Here is a 17,848-nt window from a genome sequence, read left to right as displayed (position 1 = left end):
GAACCTTTTCGTGGTCTAAGGTAAAGGTAAAGGTACCCCTGCCCATACGGGCCAGTCTTGACAGACTCTAGGGTTGTGCGCCCATCTCACTCAAGAGGCCGGGGGCCAGCGCTGTCCGCAGACACTTCCGGGTCACGTGGCCAGTGTGACATCGCTGCTCTGGCGAGCCAGAGCCATACACGGAACGCCGTTTACCTTCCCGCTAGTAAGCGGTCCCTATTTATCTACTTGCACCCGGGAGTGCTTTCGAACTGCTAGGTTGGCAGGCGCTGGGACCGAGCAACGGGAGCGCACCCCGCCCCGGGGATTCGAACCGCCGACCTTTCGATCGGCAAGCCCTAGGCGCTGAGGCTTTTACCCACAGCGCCACCCGCGTCCCACCTTTCGTGGTCTACTCCAGTCCAATTATATTGACAACTGGGCTGAAAAGAGAAGATATGTTCACAGCTATCTGTATGCCAAATAATCTTATGGCACTCAGTACATTTATTGCACCTTAAATTTTCCTTGACTAAAGACCAACCACTGAAGTTGCAAATAATAAATATTGTTGATAAGTCCACAATAAATCTTACTTTGCCGACAATGTGTCGGCCTTAGATGACAGATAAGTTCATCCAAAAGAAAGTTGGTGGTTCGAATCCCCACGACAGGGTGAGCTCCCGTTGCTCGGTCCCAGCTCCTGCCAACCTAGCAGTTCGAAAGCACATCAAAGTGCAAGTAGATAAATAGGTACTGCTCTGGCGGGAAGGTAAACGGCGTTTCCGTGCGCTGCTCTGGTTTTGCCAGAAGCAGCTTAGTAATGCTGGCTACATGACCTGGAAAAACTGTCTGCAGACAAACGTCAGCTCCCTCGGCCAGTAAGGCGAGATGAGCACCGCAACCCCAGAGTCGTTCGCAATATCTATATACGGGCATATATATAGTTGCAGTCACTTGAGTAGCTTGTGGATATTACATTCTGATCTTAAACCATCTTTGTTATTTTACAGGCCTTTCCCTACAGAGGACAGCATCGCTGATGATGATATATACAGTGGCTTATCGGATCAGATTGAGTAAGGAGCAAGACCATTCTGGGAGGGGAGGGGGAAATCATTCATGCCAAATATTGCTGCTTTTCCCTTGAAAGAATGCATGACATCAGAAAATGATCAAGTGGATCTTTTTCCTATCACTGTACGCTGGCAGAACCTTCCCCTCCTGAATTCCTGCTGCTTCTACGATTGCTAAAGGCGCAGAAGTATTGACGGGGAAATGATCGTCATTGTGCCAATACGCTTCTCAGGCATACAGGTCTTTGAAAGTAGTTACTAGAGGGTGGTCTAGATAGCGACTTGAGGCAGACTCCCATGACCCATGGCAACTGAAGCCACATGGGTCTCATTCCAACAAAATCTACCTTCTCTCATGTCAGGGGTGGGAGGGCTAAAGTTCTTTCTCTCTCCCTTTCCACCAGTGACACCATGGAGGAAGATGATGACCTCTATGATTGTGTGGAAAATGAGGAGGCTGAAGGAGATGACATCTACGAGGATCTGATGAGGTCAGAGCCAAGTGTCATGCCGGTAAGTAGCCAGGAGGTGGTGATCTATCCATTCCTTGCAAGGCGCAATTACAGTGGTACCTCTGGATGTGAATGGGATCCGTTCCAGAGCCCCTTTCGCATCCTGAAGTGAACGCAACCCGCGTCTGCACGTGCGTGGGTCACAATTCGCTGCGCATGCGCGTGACGTCATTTTGAGCATCTGCGCATGTGCAAGCAGCAAAACCCAGAAGTAACGCGTTCCATAACTTCCGGGTCGCCGCAGAGTGTAACCTGAAAACGCTCAAACCTGAAGCATATTTAACCCGAGGTATGACTGTACTGCTGCCGGATCCACCCACCATCAGAATAAAGTCATTGTGCAGTCCGTCAAAGAAAGACTTTGCATTGACTTTTGTGGACGGTTAAGTCTAGTTGAATCCAACTATGGGGTGCAGCACTTATCTCTGCTTTCAGGCCGATTTATCTATCAGATTTATCTCTCAGACACAGCAAGCATTTTACCATCTGCAACTTGTTCATCTTCACCGCAGCCCTGTAGAGTAGTCCCTAGTCGCCATTTTAGAAAGATTAAATAAAAGCGAACGAGTCAGTGTTATTCCTGTTTTATTTATTTCTTGTTGATTTATTAAATTTATCATGAAAAGATCTCAGGGCAGTTCACAGAATAAAATACAAGATAATTAAACCAAAACAACGAAACAATAACCACTCCCCTTCCCACAGAAACATTTAAAAGGCTGTACAGTGGTGCCCCGCAAGACGAATGCCTCGCAAGACGAAAAACTCGCTAGACGAAAGGGTTTTCCGTTTTTTGAGTCGTTCCGCAAGACGAATGTCCCTATGGGCTTGCTTCGCAAGACGAAACGTCTTGCAAGTTCTTGCGAGTTTGTTTCCTTTTTCTTAAAGCCGCTAAGCCGTTAATAGCCGCTAAGCCGTTAATAGCCGCTAAGCCGCTAATAGCCGCTAAGCCGCTAATAGCCGTGCTTCGCAAGACGAAAAAACCGCAAGACGAAGAGACTCGCGGAATGGATTAATTTTGTCTTGTGAGGCACCACTGTAGAATATTAATCAGCCTAAGGCCTGTTTGAAAAGGAACGTTTTTCCTCACGCCTAAAAGTATATAATGAAGGCACCAGGCGAAGCTCCTTTTTTAATGCTGGAACATCTGACCCATTAACACAGTTAACATCATTAGGGCGGCATAGTGAGAGATGCATTTGAACCCGAGTCCAGGGCCCAGGCTTCATCCACTGACCCACAGCAACTCATCTGATAACATGGTTCCCAAATGTCTTGTATGTTTTGCAGCAGCGGATGACTGAACTGGACAAGAGGAAATGTTGCCTTCAGGAGATCCAACAGACGGAGGAGAAATACACAAGCACACTAGAATCTATCCACCAGGTACTCATGCCACTTCCGCCTCCTCCCTTCTCACAGAAGTTCAGGTGGCCGAATTTCTCTTTGCCCCACATGCAGGCCGTATTCGAGGCCACAGAAGCAGCACTTCCCTGTCTGGTTGACTTCCTCTTTCTTGCTTTTTGCAACTCACCAGGCGATGTCGTCGTGCTGTGAGTTTCCTCGCTCCTGCCAGTGGCTTTGGGTGACGTGGAGCAGGGCCAGAGAAACTCACACAGCCAGATGGCATCAGGTCACAAATTTGAGTTGCACCAGTGATTATGGGAGTTGGAGGGAGATGTTAAAATGGGCCTGAGGTTTTTGGCGGCAGCTGTTCACCATGTCTTCATTACTTAGTTCTACCCTTTGTTTGTAGCGAGAAAGAAGGGGGAGCGTGGCCCTCAGCCTGATAGACTGAGAGAAGGATCCCTCCTCACAGTGGCTTCTTCCTCTGCTCACAGCATGTATAGTGCTAAACTGGGCATGCAGAAATTTCTCCCCAGTACTGTATGGTATGTTGGGATGCGGGTGGCGCTGTGGGTTAAACCACAGAGCCTAAGACTTGCCGATCAGAAGGTCGGCGGTTCGAATCTCCACCACGGGGTGAGCTCCCATTGCTCGGTCCCTTCTCCTGCCAACCTAGCAGTTCAAAAGCACGTTAAAGTGCAAGTAGATAAATAGGTACCGCTCTGGCAGGAAGGTAAACGGTGTTTCCATGTACTGCTCTGGTTCACCAGAAGCGGCTTAGTCATGCTGGCCACATGACCCAGAAGCTGTACGCCGGCTCCCTTGGCCAATAAAGCGAGATGAGAGCCGCAACCCCAGAGTCGGTCACGACTGGACCTAATGGTCAGGGGTCCCTTTACCTTTACTTTTACTGTATGGTATATTCATCCCCCATCAGCCAATGTGCATCTTGCCACCTTGAATTGTGCTTGTTATTGGATCGTTTCAACCTTGTTGTGCTCTTTCCAGCATTTCATGAAACCTCTGCAGCTGTTTCTGCAACCACAGGACCTGGAGAATATTTTTATTAACATTGAGGTAAGAATCTAATCTTTCAGGCACATTGCTTTTTTAAAGTACTCCTCCAGCCGCTCTAGATATATTAAGTGCCCCACCTTACTGTTGTCCATTGTCAAAGTGCTAAAATTACCATATTGACCTGAATATAAGCCTCACTTTTTCCAAATTCTGACCGTGAAAAGTTAAAGTGCGGCTTAAATTCACAACCTTACAAAAATCGGCTTTTACGATATCGCTGCTGACAAAGACATACGGTAAAACGGAACGGGTGTGAGTGCCTGCAGAATTTTAAGGGAGCGGCTTATATTCAAGTGTTGTCTTTTTTTCTTTTCCCCCCTTGAATTTTAAAGGTGTGGCTTATATTCGAGGCAATACGGTAGGTTGGTTTAACATAGCAACCAGTTTGTGACCGAAGCCTTGGTGGCTTTTAGTAGTGTTGCTGCCAAAGTCATAATTCCCTGGCTCAGGATGTGAGGACGACTTATGTGAGGTCTGGGACACCACAGTTCTTCTCTGGCTCAGATTGTAAAAAACAAGTTTCTTTTTTCCCCAATTTTTTTATTAATTTTCCAAATTTGTAACAGAAATAACATGCAAAACACACTAAAGAAAACACATTACAATACAAAAAAGAAAAAAAGACAAATAAAAACACTTATTACTTATAACCTAATTTAACTTTCATTGTTAACTGACTTCCTCAAATCCCCCCTAACTGAATTTCATTGTATCACCTTGTAACAGTTCTCCAAAATAATATTTCTTATAAAATTAACTCCTTCAATTTACTACCCTCTTCTCTTTTATTGGTATTCTTATCCTTAATTTTTACAATTCATTCCTAATCTAATCCTAAACCTATTTGATACTTCCAAGTGATTTCTAATTATCTTATATTACAATATTTGGCTAAATATTCTTTGAATTTCTTCCAATCTTCTTGATATTCCTCTTCCTTCTGGTCGCGGATTCTTCCAGTCAGGTCGGCCAGCTCCAAAAAGTCCACCATCTTCATCTGCCATTCTTCTATTGTTGGTATCTCTTGCGATTTCCAATTTCTGGCTAGTAAAAGTCTTGCTGCTGTAGTGACATACAAAAACAATCTAACATCTTTTTGGGCATAAAAAACAAGTTTCTTAATTCCCTCCTAACTCCTCAGACACTTGTCCTTCCCTTCACTGGTCTTAACCACATTTTCCTTTTGCCCCGTTTTTCTGAGGCACAGGTCCGTGCTTTAAAGCTCTGTGTCTGTGTGCTCCCCCCCCCCCCTTCTTCCTCTTTTTTGCCCTGGTTCTTTCCACACACACAAAAAATGTTCCTAATTCTGAATTGGAACAAAAGGCAATTTGGGTTTTCAGAGGATTGACGTTTGCTCTCAGTAAAGAGCAGGTTTTCATGGGGAAAGTGCTGAGGGAAGAGAAAAAGTGCTTAGAGTGCTATAAAGCACAGGCCTGTGCCTAGAAACATGGCAAGAAAGGAAGTCTAGATGAGCCCATGGTTACCTTGTTGTTGTTGTCGTTTAGTCGTGTCCGACTCTTCGTGACCCCCTGGACCAGAGCACGCCAGGCACTCCTGTCTTCCACTGCCTCCCGCAGTTTGGTCAAACTCATGCTGGTAGCTTCGAGAACACTGTCCAACCATCTCGTCCTCTGTCGTCACCTTCTCCTTGTGCCCTCCATCTTTCCCAACATCAGGGTCTTTTCCAGGCAGTCTTCTCTTCTCATGAGGTGGCCAAAGTATTGGAGCCTCAGCTTCAGGATCTGTCCCTCCAGTGAGCACTCAGGGCTGATTTCCTTAAGAATGGATAGGTTTGATCTTCTTGCAGTCCATGGGACTTGCAAGAGTCTCCTCCAGCACCATAATTCAAAAGCATCAATTCTTCAACGATCAGCCTTCTTTATGGTCCAGCTTTCACTTCCATACATCACTACTGGGAAACCATAGCTTTAACTATACGGACCTTTGTTGGCAAGGTGATGTCTCTGCTTTTTAAGATGCTGTCTAGGTTTGTCATCGCTTTTCTCCCAAGAAGCAGGCATCTTTTAATTTCGTGGCTGCTGTCACCATCTGCAGAAGTGGATATATCTTTCTCTTTTCGTCCTATGTAATTTTTGCATGTTTTTACTCATAGTTCCATTCATTCACACACAAGGGCAGCGGGTGGCACTGTGGTCTAAACCACTAAGCCTCTTGGGCTTGCCAGTCGGAAGGTTGGCAATTCGAATCCGTGAGCTCCCATTGCTCTGTCCCAGCTCCTGCCAACCTAGCAGTTTGAAAGCACACCAGTGCAAGTAGATAAAAAGGTACCGCTGTGGCAGGAAGGTAAATGGCGTTTCTGTGTGCTCTGGTTTCCGTCACGGTGCTCCATTGGGCCAGAAGCAGTTTAGTCATGCTGGCCACATGACCCGGAAAGCTGTCTGTGGACGAACACCGGCTCCCTTGGCCTGAAGCGAAATAAGTGCCACACCCCATAATGTTGAGGTTCAGGGAATCCTATCCCTCCCCCGGGCGCAGCCAAAAAAGCAGATAAACAAGAAGAGTTCTTGCCACACAATTTATTCAGTATTCACAGAGAGAGACAAAGGAATGTAGTCCCTATTCAGTAATGACATTACTCCAAGTAAAGCCCAGCCCCCTCCATCCCCCTCCATATCCTCCGTCATCCATGCGCCAGCTGATCTGGGCTTTCTGCCTCTGAGCTTTCTGTCCTACTCTCCTAGTCCTGGGAGAGGGGGGCTCAGGAATGCTGTCCAAAGACACCGAGTCTGTCAGCTGTCTCTCCCCTAGTGTTTCTTCCTCCTGCTGTTCCTCTCCCAATATTTCCCAGCTTTCCCCCTCTGCAGTCTCTGAACTATGCCCTTCTGCGAACCACTGTTCTAAATCTATACAGTCCTCCTATTCTTGGGAAGGTTCAGGAGAAGGGGCGCACAGTCCCCATCATTCCTCCTCAGTCTAGCCCGACACATAGTCACCTTTGACTGGACTTAACCATACCTTTTACCTTCCCATTCCCACATAACTTTGTATTTTGTAATCAAAATTCTTAGGTAGTTTTGTATTTTAATATGCATATTTTCTCTTGAAATATCTTTTTCAATGGAGGTGGGTGTTATACATTTGCTGAGCACTGTGTAATAACATTTAGAGGAGCATAAAGTCTGTGGTATAGCTAAGTTCTGATCCAAAGCTTCTGAAAGGTCCAGGTCAGGACATTTCACAGAAGATTTTGCAAAGACCTAATTCAGCCCAGCAGTGGTGGCTGCTATGGTGATGGGAGACAGACTCCAGTATATTTAGAAGTGCTAAGGTAGGAGCATGTAATCTGAGACAGGACCCCTTACATATCACAGAGGATACTTCAATGCAGTTTCTGGATATATAGTGAAGATTTTAGTTCCACCACACATGCATTCTAATAGCACATCTGCTTGCACAAAGATTTGTCATCACGAATATTCTGGGACAAGAGATCATTCAAATAAAGAGCGCAGGATGACACTAAAGAAGGTGCTTTGACCAGTCACGAAAAAGAGAACAGTAAAGTTTTTAAAATCAATTTTAATAAGATGTTCTTATAAACACACACATCCCGCTAATTAAACAAAGTAAAATCGTTTTGTGATTGGATAGCAGCCCATTTCACTTTGAACCAATGCAGCCCCTCTCCCACTTCTACCTTGTCTGCCGGACTTGTGCAAATGCATTGGTTTTCCAGAAACGCCCTGGAACTGAAAAACACCCACCTAGCTGTGATGGCAGCGTGCACCTAAAAGCATGAATATTTGCCTACTTTACTGTAAGCCAGGTAGACTCAGGACTGTAAGCCAGGTAGCCTCAGGACAGATTGTTTATTTCAGTGCAGTCATCTCCATCTTGCAAGGCTACATATTTGAGTTCACTTGTGGCCTAGACTTCCTTCCTCTGCTAGGTCCTCTGTAATATTTCATGCAAAAGGGTATGTGCATATATGTGTCGTTTCTTCTCCAGCCAGAATGACTCACTTGTAAAGTTAAGTCACTCATTCCGGCAAGAGTTTTTCTGCTTGATCATCATTTCTGAACGCAGTAGAGACTGAAGCCATGATGTTGGGATCCTACCCAAGTCACAGTTGCCTCTGGTTTGCTTGTCCTTCCACAGCCAACAGCTCCCCAACTACAGAGGCACAGCCAGGCATGCATGAGGTAGCAGATAGCTTGGTTCCAGTTTGTTGATGACACAGGGTTTGGGGGGACTGCATAGCCTAGGGGAAAAGCAGAGTTTTGTTTTGGCTTTTAAAAACACCTCCATCTCCGCACCCAGCCTGTTTCTCTGACAGTAAATGTAGAAAATCTTCAGATGGGTGAGCAGGCCCTGCATGTAAAGACGCGAGTGAGGGCAGCATGGGAATAGTTCGGAATTGTTTTAATCTTTCGAACCTTTTGAATCTTCAAGAGTTTAATCTTTCACGAGTTTTGAAAGTTATTTATGGTATTATATTTTAAGATGAACATAGTTTTGAAAAGATAAACAAGAAGCTAAAATAGGATTTACAGTTGCCATCTGTGAGAAACTCAGTTTGATCTGATGAAGCACGAAACAGGATGCAATCCAGGAAACCTCATTGAAAGTGCTTGCAGAAATTGTTGTAGTTGTTGCAATTGTTACATAACAGTGGCCATCACTTATAATTGTGTATATGTGTTCATTTTACATTGTGAAAGTTTGTCAACTTATCAAATCACTTTCATACTGTTTTCATTGTTTTTGGAGTTCCCCTGATTTTGTCTCGGGTGCCTTTTTCCTCCCAAAAACCCATAACTGCAGACTGCCCACTAAAAATCAGCAGTGTGTGTGTGTGTGTGTGTGTGTGTGTAACACATATTTAAAGGTGTTGAGGGATGGAGCCTACCTAATTTCACACAGAATGGAGTTCTGTAAAACTGGGGCCAACACCAAAAAGGTAAACGTATATAATAACAACAACTGGAATCTTGTCTTTACAAAGTTTCACACAAAACTTTTCCATAGCAATTGCTGGCTTTAGTAGCAGACTATATAACTTTCACATGGATCATAGTGGGATCAACTCTATAAGAAATATTTATCAGTAAGAATGGAAGAAGCAACCCTTTCCTAAATTATTTTGCAGTTTCCCCATGAACCTAAATAAATGTAATGTTTGCACAAAGTTCCAAAAAAACCCAGAATGGCCCCAGTCAGTGTCCTCTTAGAGTCGTACCTTGGTTGTCGAACGGAGTCTGTTCAACTTCCGAAAACATTCAGCAACGAAGGTGTGTCTTCCGATTGGCTGCAGGAGCTTCCTGCAGCCAATCGGAAGCCACTTAAGCTGTGTCAGACGTTTGGCTTCCAAAGAACATTCACAAATCAGAACTCTCACTTCCGGGTTTGGGGCGTTTGGGAGCCAGAAAGTTCGACTCACAAGGCATTTGGGATCCAAGGTATGACTGTATTCCCTTGTTCAGTCCTCCTACAACTGTGGTGTTGGAGACTGCATTGTTCCCTGGGTGTCTGCCGTGATTCTACGGAGCTCTGAAAACCATGACCACTGTTTTGAGTATAGATTCTCCTACAGAGTCCTTGTTCTTTGGTTAACTCATTCTTCTCTATACTCTTGTTTTCCTCCTGCATCAGGAACTTTTGAAAGTTCATCGGTGCTTTCTGGTGGATCTGAAGAGCGCCCTATCTTTTAGCAACTCTCAGAACCTTTACCAGGTGTTCATCAAGTACAAGGAGAGGTGAGTTCCCCTCCCAGCATGATTGCGTGTGTCCGATAATATTGTGGCCTCAAGCAGAACCCTGGTTAAAGGTAAGTCATGGATTCTTCAACCTAAACCCATGCAGCACCTCCCCTGAACAATGTTTGGATGCAATTCATGCCCAGGTGAAGGAGAAGAGGTTGAGGAGGAGGAGTGGTGGAGATCGCCCAACCCCTTCTCCTGAAGCTTCCAGAGAAGAAGAAGGCAGTGTTGAATTACAGCAGTGGTTTGAGGAAGGTCACAGCTCAGAGACAGGTGAACAGAAGAGTTGGGAGGTGTTGGAGAAGAGAAGGGGAGACAGAGACAGACACGTTATCACTGGAGAGTATTTCTGACCCCCCTTCTTCCAGAACGCGGCATTCATTGTTGGTGCAAGAGCAAAGGACTCAAGAGACAATTATCCCCAAGTGGCCACCATAAGGGGAACTGCAGTTGCTAGGCAGGGAAGGGGGAGGAGCTCAGTTGGAGCAATGCCATTAACAGGAGACAAACTGCATTCCTGGTCTCTCGCCATGTTGATTGAATAAACTCCTTAGTAAGAACTCTTCCTTGTTTTTCTCTGCTTCTTGCTGCCACCAGGGGAGGGATAGACTTCCCCGAAGCCTGACACCAGGTGTCTGTCCAAAGCTCACTGGACCACTGGATTCACACCAGCTTCTTCTGCTTGCCTGCAGGTTCTTGCTCTATGGTCGGTACTGCAGCCAGGTGGAATCCGCCACAAAGCACTTAGACCAGGTGGCCAATACCAGTGTGGATGTACGCATGAGACTGGAGGTGAGGAAAATGCTCTTTGACATTCATGTGCTGGACTCCCACCATATACCAGCTCGCTGCTAAACTTTCTTATCCATGGATCCCAGTGGTGGAGATTGCTGTTTTCCTCAGCCTGTTCCAATTGTATTATGACGTGATGTGTGAAGGCCTTCTTCTCTGTTTGGGACCTCATGTTATAGGACACATGCCACAACTGGGCAGCGCAATGGTATTAAAATGTAGTGCTGTAAATCACCCGGCTTAAAACTGAAGCTATAATAATAAAACACCCAATCCAATCCAGGGCAGAGTTAGGTACAGGGGTGCCAACTATAGGGGGGCCCGAGCACCCATAAAAATTTCGTTGTGGGTGCTGAGCACCCACATTGCAGTGCCCCCGCCTCAACTTCCGGTGCCTCACAAAGCACTGGAAGTCATGTCCCAGTCCTCAGAGATGCTGTCCAAAGCCTAGCAAGACCTCAGAACCTGACTTCTGGTGCCATCTTGGTGTCGCAACGTGACATCATGACGATGTCGCAACGTGACATCATGATGATGTCACGGGATGACATCATGTCATCATGGTGCAACCTGGGGCCACAGTCGGTGCCCCTGGTTAAGTACACCTAAGCCCATTGGTTTCAGTAGTTCTAGGTGCTCCTAGCTTTGCAATGGATGAAAACAAAAGTATTGTGCAATGACAATATCTACGTTTTAACATTTGATTTGCTATGGTAGCAAACTGGAAGCTGGGCTCCAGACCCTTCTTTGTAAGCCACATTTAACCTATTTAACTGAAAAGCAGACCTCCTAAAATCAGTGGCTTGTTACGGATGCAGGCTGCTGACCCCTTGCTAAAGAAAAGGACTGCAAGTGAGTACAGATGTTAAGATAGTGATGTATGGAAGTGAGAGCTGGACCATAAAGAAGGCTGATCGCCGAAGAATTGATGCTTTTGAATTATGGTGCTGGAGGAGACTCTTGAGAGTCCCATGGACAGCAAGAAGATCAAACGCATCCATTCTTAAGGAAATCAGACCTGAGTGCTCACTGGAAGGACAGATCGTGAAGTTGAGGCTCCAATACTTTGGCCACCTCATGAGAAGAGAAGACTCCCTGGAAAAGACCCTGATGTTGGGAAAGATGGAGGGCACTAGGAGAAGGGGACGACAGAGGATGAGATGGTTGGATAGTGTTCTCGAAACTACAAACATGAGCCTGACCAAACTGCGGGAGGCGGTGGAAGACAGGAGTGCCTGGCGTGCTCTGGTACATGGGGTCACGAAGAGTCGGACACGACTAAACGACTAAACAACAACAACAGATGTTAAGAAGGCATCCTTTTCTGTTTCACCCCATGTCTGTCACACTCAGTGCAGTTTCTGTCCTGCCTCCCCTCATCTTCTGCCAAAACTACATTGTACATCCCACTGTCCACTGTGACAAAACTGAGACTTCCGTAATTTACGTGAATTACGTTTTCATTTCATTATTCCACCCCACTCATTTCAATGTAAAGGAAACACAATGCTAATAGGGGCCAGAAGGGGGAAGTGATCTGCTTTGACACTTCGTGGACTGAAGCAACAACAGTGAATACCAACTGCATGGTTTTCCACTCCGGGACAGAAAAGCCATTTCTGCTCCGTTCCCATCTTTCTCAGAATCCTCCGTCCACTCTAGTAGCAGGTCAGCCAGGATTTAATAACAACAAAAATTTAAATGGACATTGACAGTGAAGTAATCCCTTCAGGTAACACTTTTGAGTGGAAAGGGGCAAGGAAATTGCTTAGGGCTTGTCTACACTTCAGTTTGTCCTGTCTCTTTCCCCCGGGGTTTTCTGCAGATGGACATGTGTTCCAATTCAGTGGTAAAGAGTGGGTTTTCCTGGGGAAAGCAATGGGACAAGCCAAAAACCTCTTGGACGCCTGCTTTCTAGGGACAAGTGTAAGTGTGGATGAGCCCTAAGTCACATTCATCAGTATGAATGTGAAAGAGAGAGATGGAAATTCCCAGGTGTCAAAAAAGGTTATTTATGTACGCCATTACGGCAGCCCGTTTTTTGTTAGCCCAAAAATGGAAAATGAGTGAGGTCCCAACCAAAGAAGAATGGCAACTTAAACTGTTGGAATATGTGCATCTTGCCAATCTAACTTATAGAATAAGAGAACAAGAAGAAAATTTGTTTGAAGAAGATTGGAAAATGTTCATTGAATATATGGGGGGGGGTAATTGTGTACACTTGAAAACATTGGCAGCATTATGATAAATTCAACAGTGTCACTAAGTTTTGATGGAAGTAACAATGGAATACTGAATGGTTTAGTTTATATAAAATATGCAGGGATTTATGCTATGCAAAATGAAGCACGGAAAGAGAAGAAGTGAAGTCATTGATATTTTAAGGTTGTCTAAATGAATATTCTAAATTGTAAAACATAAAATTTAATAAAAAAACATATATATATATGAAAAAGAGAGAGCTGAATTTAGCTGAACCTGGGATCCCACTTTCAGAGGCACATAACTCACCCTCTGGAGATTCACTGTAGGATGAATAGTCTGCTTGTATATATGTAAAGAAAGAAAGCGTTACAAACAGTGCTGTTTTTCTAGAACTTCGCTCCAATTTTCTGCCTTTTAGGAATGTTCGCAACGAGCCAATAATGGCCGGTTCAGCCTGCGAGACCTCCTCATGGTACCCATGCAGCGGGTACTGAAATATCATCTACTTCTGCAGGTAACAAACATTGATCAGATTATGTAACGCCAGGGAGAAGGAAAAGAAAGGGGAATATTGCTCTGAAAATATATGGCACAATTGTCTTCTGTGCAGCCTCCATTCATTTTGACCAAGTTCATGCTGGATAAATTTTAGGTAAAGGGTAAAGGGATCCCTGACCATTAGGTCCAGTCATGACCGACTCTGGGGTTGCGGCGCTCATCTCGCTTTATTGGCCAAGGGAGCCAGCGTACAGCTTCCGGGTCATGTGGCCAGCATGACTAAGCCGCTTCTGGCGAACCAGAGCAGCGCACGGAAACGCCATTTACCTTCCCGCCGGAGCGGTACCTATTTATCTACTTGCACTTTGATGTGCTTTCAAACTGCTAGGTTGGCAGGACCAGGGACCGAGCAACAGGAGTTCACCCCGTCGCGGGGATTCGAACCGCCGACCTTCTGATCGGCAAGTCCTAGGCTCTGTGGTTTAACCCACAGCGCCACCCGCGTCCCTTCAAATTCCAGTTAGAGTGAGCCAATTCTAGGGTTCTTTCTGCCTCTAGATCAGGAAGGTGTTTAAAGCATAGTGAGTGAAAGAAGGCAAGCTGGGAGCCAAGAACCCTATTGTTTGTTTGTTTAGGCAAGACATCCCTATCTCTGGGACTCCTATTTATAAGCTCCTGCCGTAGGAAAAGTGAGCTTCCTGGAACGTGAGCTTCCTCTTTGTGCTGATGTAATTCGAAATTCTGCACTGGATTCAGCAACTCTTTACTGGCAAGAAGTATCGGTTTCAGCTCTCAGTAGTGATGCTGACATATGAATGTTAGCACGTAGTGAAGATTACTTTGGCTATTTTATCTCCCAAATGCAGAAGTTTGCTCATTTTTCTCTGCCTCCTCCCTCCCGCCAGGAGCTGACCAAATATACAGTGGACCCAACAGAAAAGGAGAATCTGCGGCTTGCGCTAGATGCTATGCGGGTGAGACATATTCTAGGGCTACGCGGAGTGATTTAACACATTGTGTTTGCAGCCTTAAAATTTCTGGGGTCCTGTGACAAAGGGAGGCTGTACACCCATCTAGGCCACCTGAGGATATTTGCTTGTGTATCTGTCAGTTGGGTGGGGGGAGTGGTTCTGGCAGATCAGCTGGGTGGGACTTCATGGACTCCCATGGCCATAATTTGAATTCCAGGAGAGAATCTTTCTCAGCCCTGATGCTTGAGATAGTATTTGAAATGTTGAGCATTAAAGCTGAGTATTTTTATTTTATCTGCATACAAAGCATGTACTCTAGGTCTAGTGCAGGTCTCTTATTCCATCTCTTATTCTGGTTTATAGCAAGCAACAGAAGATGGTGGAACCTAGACCTGGTTGGGCACCTAGGGGGTCACGTGGGGGGTGCCTAGGTTCCCAAACTCCTCCCTTGTGAGTAACGTTGTTGTAGTACTAAGTCAACCACTCTACGGCTTGTTTCCCAGTTCAATTAAGGGAGGTTCTCAATGCAACTTACTCTCATGTAAGTGGACAGAAGACTGCAGGCAGCATTCATCACTCACTAAAATCAACAAAAGCCACAATAAAAAATATTGGAGATGTAAATCACAAGTAGGAACCTTCTTTCATGTGTGGTGGTCATACCCAGGAATTAAACAATTCTGGGACACGATCTACGAAGAAATGAAAAAATTATTAAAATTCACATTTCCCAAAAAACCAGAAGCATTCCTTCTTGGGATTTTAACCACCGATATCCCAAAAGAAAGAACAAGATTATTTCTATATGCAGTGACAGCAGCTAGGGTAATGGTAGCCAAGTGCTGGAAAAGTGAACAGATCCCTACTAGAGAAGAATGGGAATTATTTATGAGTACTTGGAACTTGCAAAAATGATCGAATCATTAAGGGATAAACCAATCGATGTAGTCCAAAAGGAGTGGGAATGCTTTAACACTTATCTAATGAGACAAGGCTCAACAAGCAAAATTTGGTTGTGGCTAGAATAAATCTGTAAATAGAAAAAATGTTTCCTTATACCAAGATGAGAACATGAATTGAAATACAGGGGGGGGAACCGTATCAGATAGATAGAATGAATTGTGGTGAAGTAGATGGAAGTTGAAAATAAATAGAATAACAAAAGAGATCTATTCCAAAAGGGAAAGTACTTTGAGAATTGATGCTTTGGGATAGTATTGTATAGTTAATTTCATTTCATTTTTGTTCATGGTTTTGTTTTTTGTTTGTTTTTTCCCTCTTGTTGTTTTTGTTCTTTTCTTTGTTTTCTGTAGATTTGTTTGTTATGTCTAGTCTTGTTTGTATTTGCACAAAACTCAATAAAAATTGGGGAGGGGGATTATAGCAATTACCCCGGTGTCATATAGTGAGCTTCATGGCTGAGTAAAGTTTTGAATCCAGGTCTTCCAGGCCCTAACCCAACAGCCTTTCCATTGAACCTGTACACAGAGTACCTCTATAAATTACAATGCAATATAAATTACCCCAGTGCACTTTTATTACTTGGAGCTCTTCCAGTCATTGATGCACATGAGAGAGAAGAATTGCAGTGGCGCTGGAATGAGGGAGTAGGAAGGGTGAGGGAACTTTGGGGTGGTGATGGCAGCAACCTGCAGGTGTGGCCTACCTGCTGCAAGGTGGCGTCACCACAACAGAGATCTTGCTTCTTTCTGCATATGTTCTCATTTACTGTATATTTTAATCTCCAAAAGCTTACTTGCATGTTAGACCCATGGAATACAATGGGACTTACTCCCAGGTAAATGTGCATAGGTTTTCAGCCCCAATGTAGACTTATCTGCGGGTTCCAACCAACTGGAAAACCTTGACAGGTGTTCCCGATGTCTTTAAAATACTAAAATTAATGGAGGACAGACTTCAGGATTGTGAGTCTGGGATCTACCTTGTGTTTTACCAGAATCCCAAGAGCCACCAACTACAGACATACATTTAGGGTTCATCCACACTTCTGCTTCTGCCATGCCTAGAAAGAACAGATCTCATCAGTTTTTCGCTTGACTCACACTTTCTCAATACAGCTCGGAACTGTTTCCCCCTACCACTCCTTTCCAAAGGAAAACCCGCTCTTTAGTGATCAATTGGAACAAATGGCAATGCAGGGAAAACTCAAATTGTTGTTTGCTCCGATTGAATGCTAAAGAGTGATTTTCCCCGAGGGAAAGCAGTGGGACAAGAGGAATTCCGGATAAGACCTTAGTATGAAAGAACATGGGAAACTGAGAAGAGCTTACAATCTTTCCACACGGGGTTTCATTTATAGTTTCTGCAAGCTTTCTTAAATTCAGTTGCCACATTTCCAAAGGGTGTGTGCCATTTGGTATTGTGAAACAAGCGGAAGTCGGAAATTCTTGGCAATTGACTAAAATCTTCCAGAGACCTACCGATAGATTCCAGTTTACCTCCTGCCCTGCACCAAACCATTTGTATGAACACAGGCCTACTTACAGGGTTGTGAGTGCTTACAAGAATAAAACTATGATGAAAGGTACGACTCCTCAGAACATTGCCAAAAGGGGTTTGTTGCATTGTTGTTGTTTGTTGTTTAACTCTCACTTACCTCTTTGATCTTTGGCAAGTACGCCAACCGATCATTTCTTTTCGAATATCGGATCTCATTCATTATTTCCTGCCTTAGGATCTGGCTCAGTGTGTGAATGAAGTCAAGAGGGACAATGAAACACTGAAACAAATCACTAATTTCCAGCTCTCCATTGAGAACTTGGTGAGTGTTGCGGCAAGAGATTTTGCCTACCTTCTCTTGTTTTTGATAAGGTCTTTCGACTCCAGCATGTATCTTCATATCCATTGAAAAATATAAATTTGTACTTTGTTGATTTTCAGTTACAAATGAATTAGATATAATAAAAAAGGAGAAAAGAAAGAGAAATAATACTATCAACAATCATATCCCATTCTTATCTTGATTATTGGAATTCCTTTTGTTCCCACTTTTGCAAAGCTGCCATTCTAACAGCTTTAAGTAAACAAATAAAAAATTATTCCTGCTAATGCCCCGTCCTCCCTGTTTGCTTCCAGAACTCTCCTCCCACCCAAAAAATATGTAATATGTCTTCTCCTACGCTCCTACCATCTCCAAAATTTGTAATCTTATCAGGGACATACTGTATTTTTCGCTCTATAGGACGCACTTTTCCCCCTCCAAAAATGAAGGGGAAATGTGTGTGCATCCTATGGAGCGAATGCAGGCTTTCGCTGAAGCCTGGGGAGGATAGGTGCACCCTATGGTCCGGTGCGCTCCATGGAGCGAAAAATACGGTATATAGTTTTGAAATGAACTGCTGTCTGAACAAAAGGTTGTAAAAGCTTCCCTTAATATGAAGGCATATAATTCTTAAAGGAACTGCCCGCCATATCCAGCACCTGCCTTTGGAGGATCATCAGGTCTTGCAAAGTGCTTGCATGGGATTTTCCAAGCTTCAAGGATCAGCTGATGAGCTGATGGTTGGCTCTTGTGGAGTCCTATGCTCTGGGCTTGGCAAGACACGTGCTATGCAGGTTGTGACTTTGCCCACATGGTTTAGTTTCAAACCATGCAGGCGAAAATAGGTCACTTGGTGGCTCCATCCACCTGTCAAAGCTGCCTGGCAAGG

General features: G+C 44.5%; 1 protein-coding gene across 6 annotated transcripts in view; it reads left to right on the top strand.

Annotated features, from left to right (window-relative positions):
• Positions 1 to 17,848, top strand: part of VAV1 (vav guanine nucleotide exchange factor 1) — a 66,265-nt gene that overhangs the window by 25,895 nt on the left and 22,522 nt on the right. For 4 of the 6 annotated variants that reach the window (XM_028712716.2, XM_028712714.2, XM_028712720.2 and 1 more), the window contains 9 exons: positions 993 to 1,058; positions 1,460 to 1,568; positions 2,858 to 2,953; positions 3,923 to 3,991; positions 9,605 to 9,708; positions 10,404 to 10,503; positions 13,127 to 13,222; positions 14,112 to 14,180; positions 16,873 to 16,959. In XM_028712716.2, the coding sequence (XP_028568549.2) occupies positions 993 to 1,058; positions 1,460 to 1,568; positions 2,858 to 2,953; positions 3,923 to 3,991; positions 9,605 to 9,708; positions 10,404 to 10,503; positions 13,127 to 13,222; positions 14,112 to 14,180; positions 16,873 to 16,959 (796 nt within the window). The remainder of the gene's footprint in view (positions 1 to 992; positions 1,059 to 1,459; positions 1,569 to 2,857; positions 2,954 to 3,922; positions 3,992 to 9,604; positions 9,709 to 10,403; positions 10,504 to 13,126; positions 13,223 to 14,111; positions 14,181 to 16,872; positions 16,960 to 17,848) is intronic. The other 2 variants (XM_077921077.1, XM_028712715.2) reach the window with 1 other exon arrangement.

Source organism: Podarcis muralis, chromosome 17, assembly GCF_964188315.1.
Source record: "Podarcis muralis chromosome 17, rPodMur119.hap1.1, whole genome shotgun sequence".
Classification (NCBI taxonomy): Eukaryota; Metazoa; Chordata; class Lepidosauria; order Squamata; family Lacertidae; genus Podarcis; species Podarcis muralis.
The sequence above is the reverse complement of the archived record's forward strand: the minus strand, read 5'-3'. Positions and strand labels throughout refer to the sequence as shown.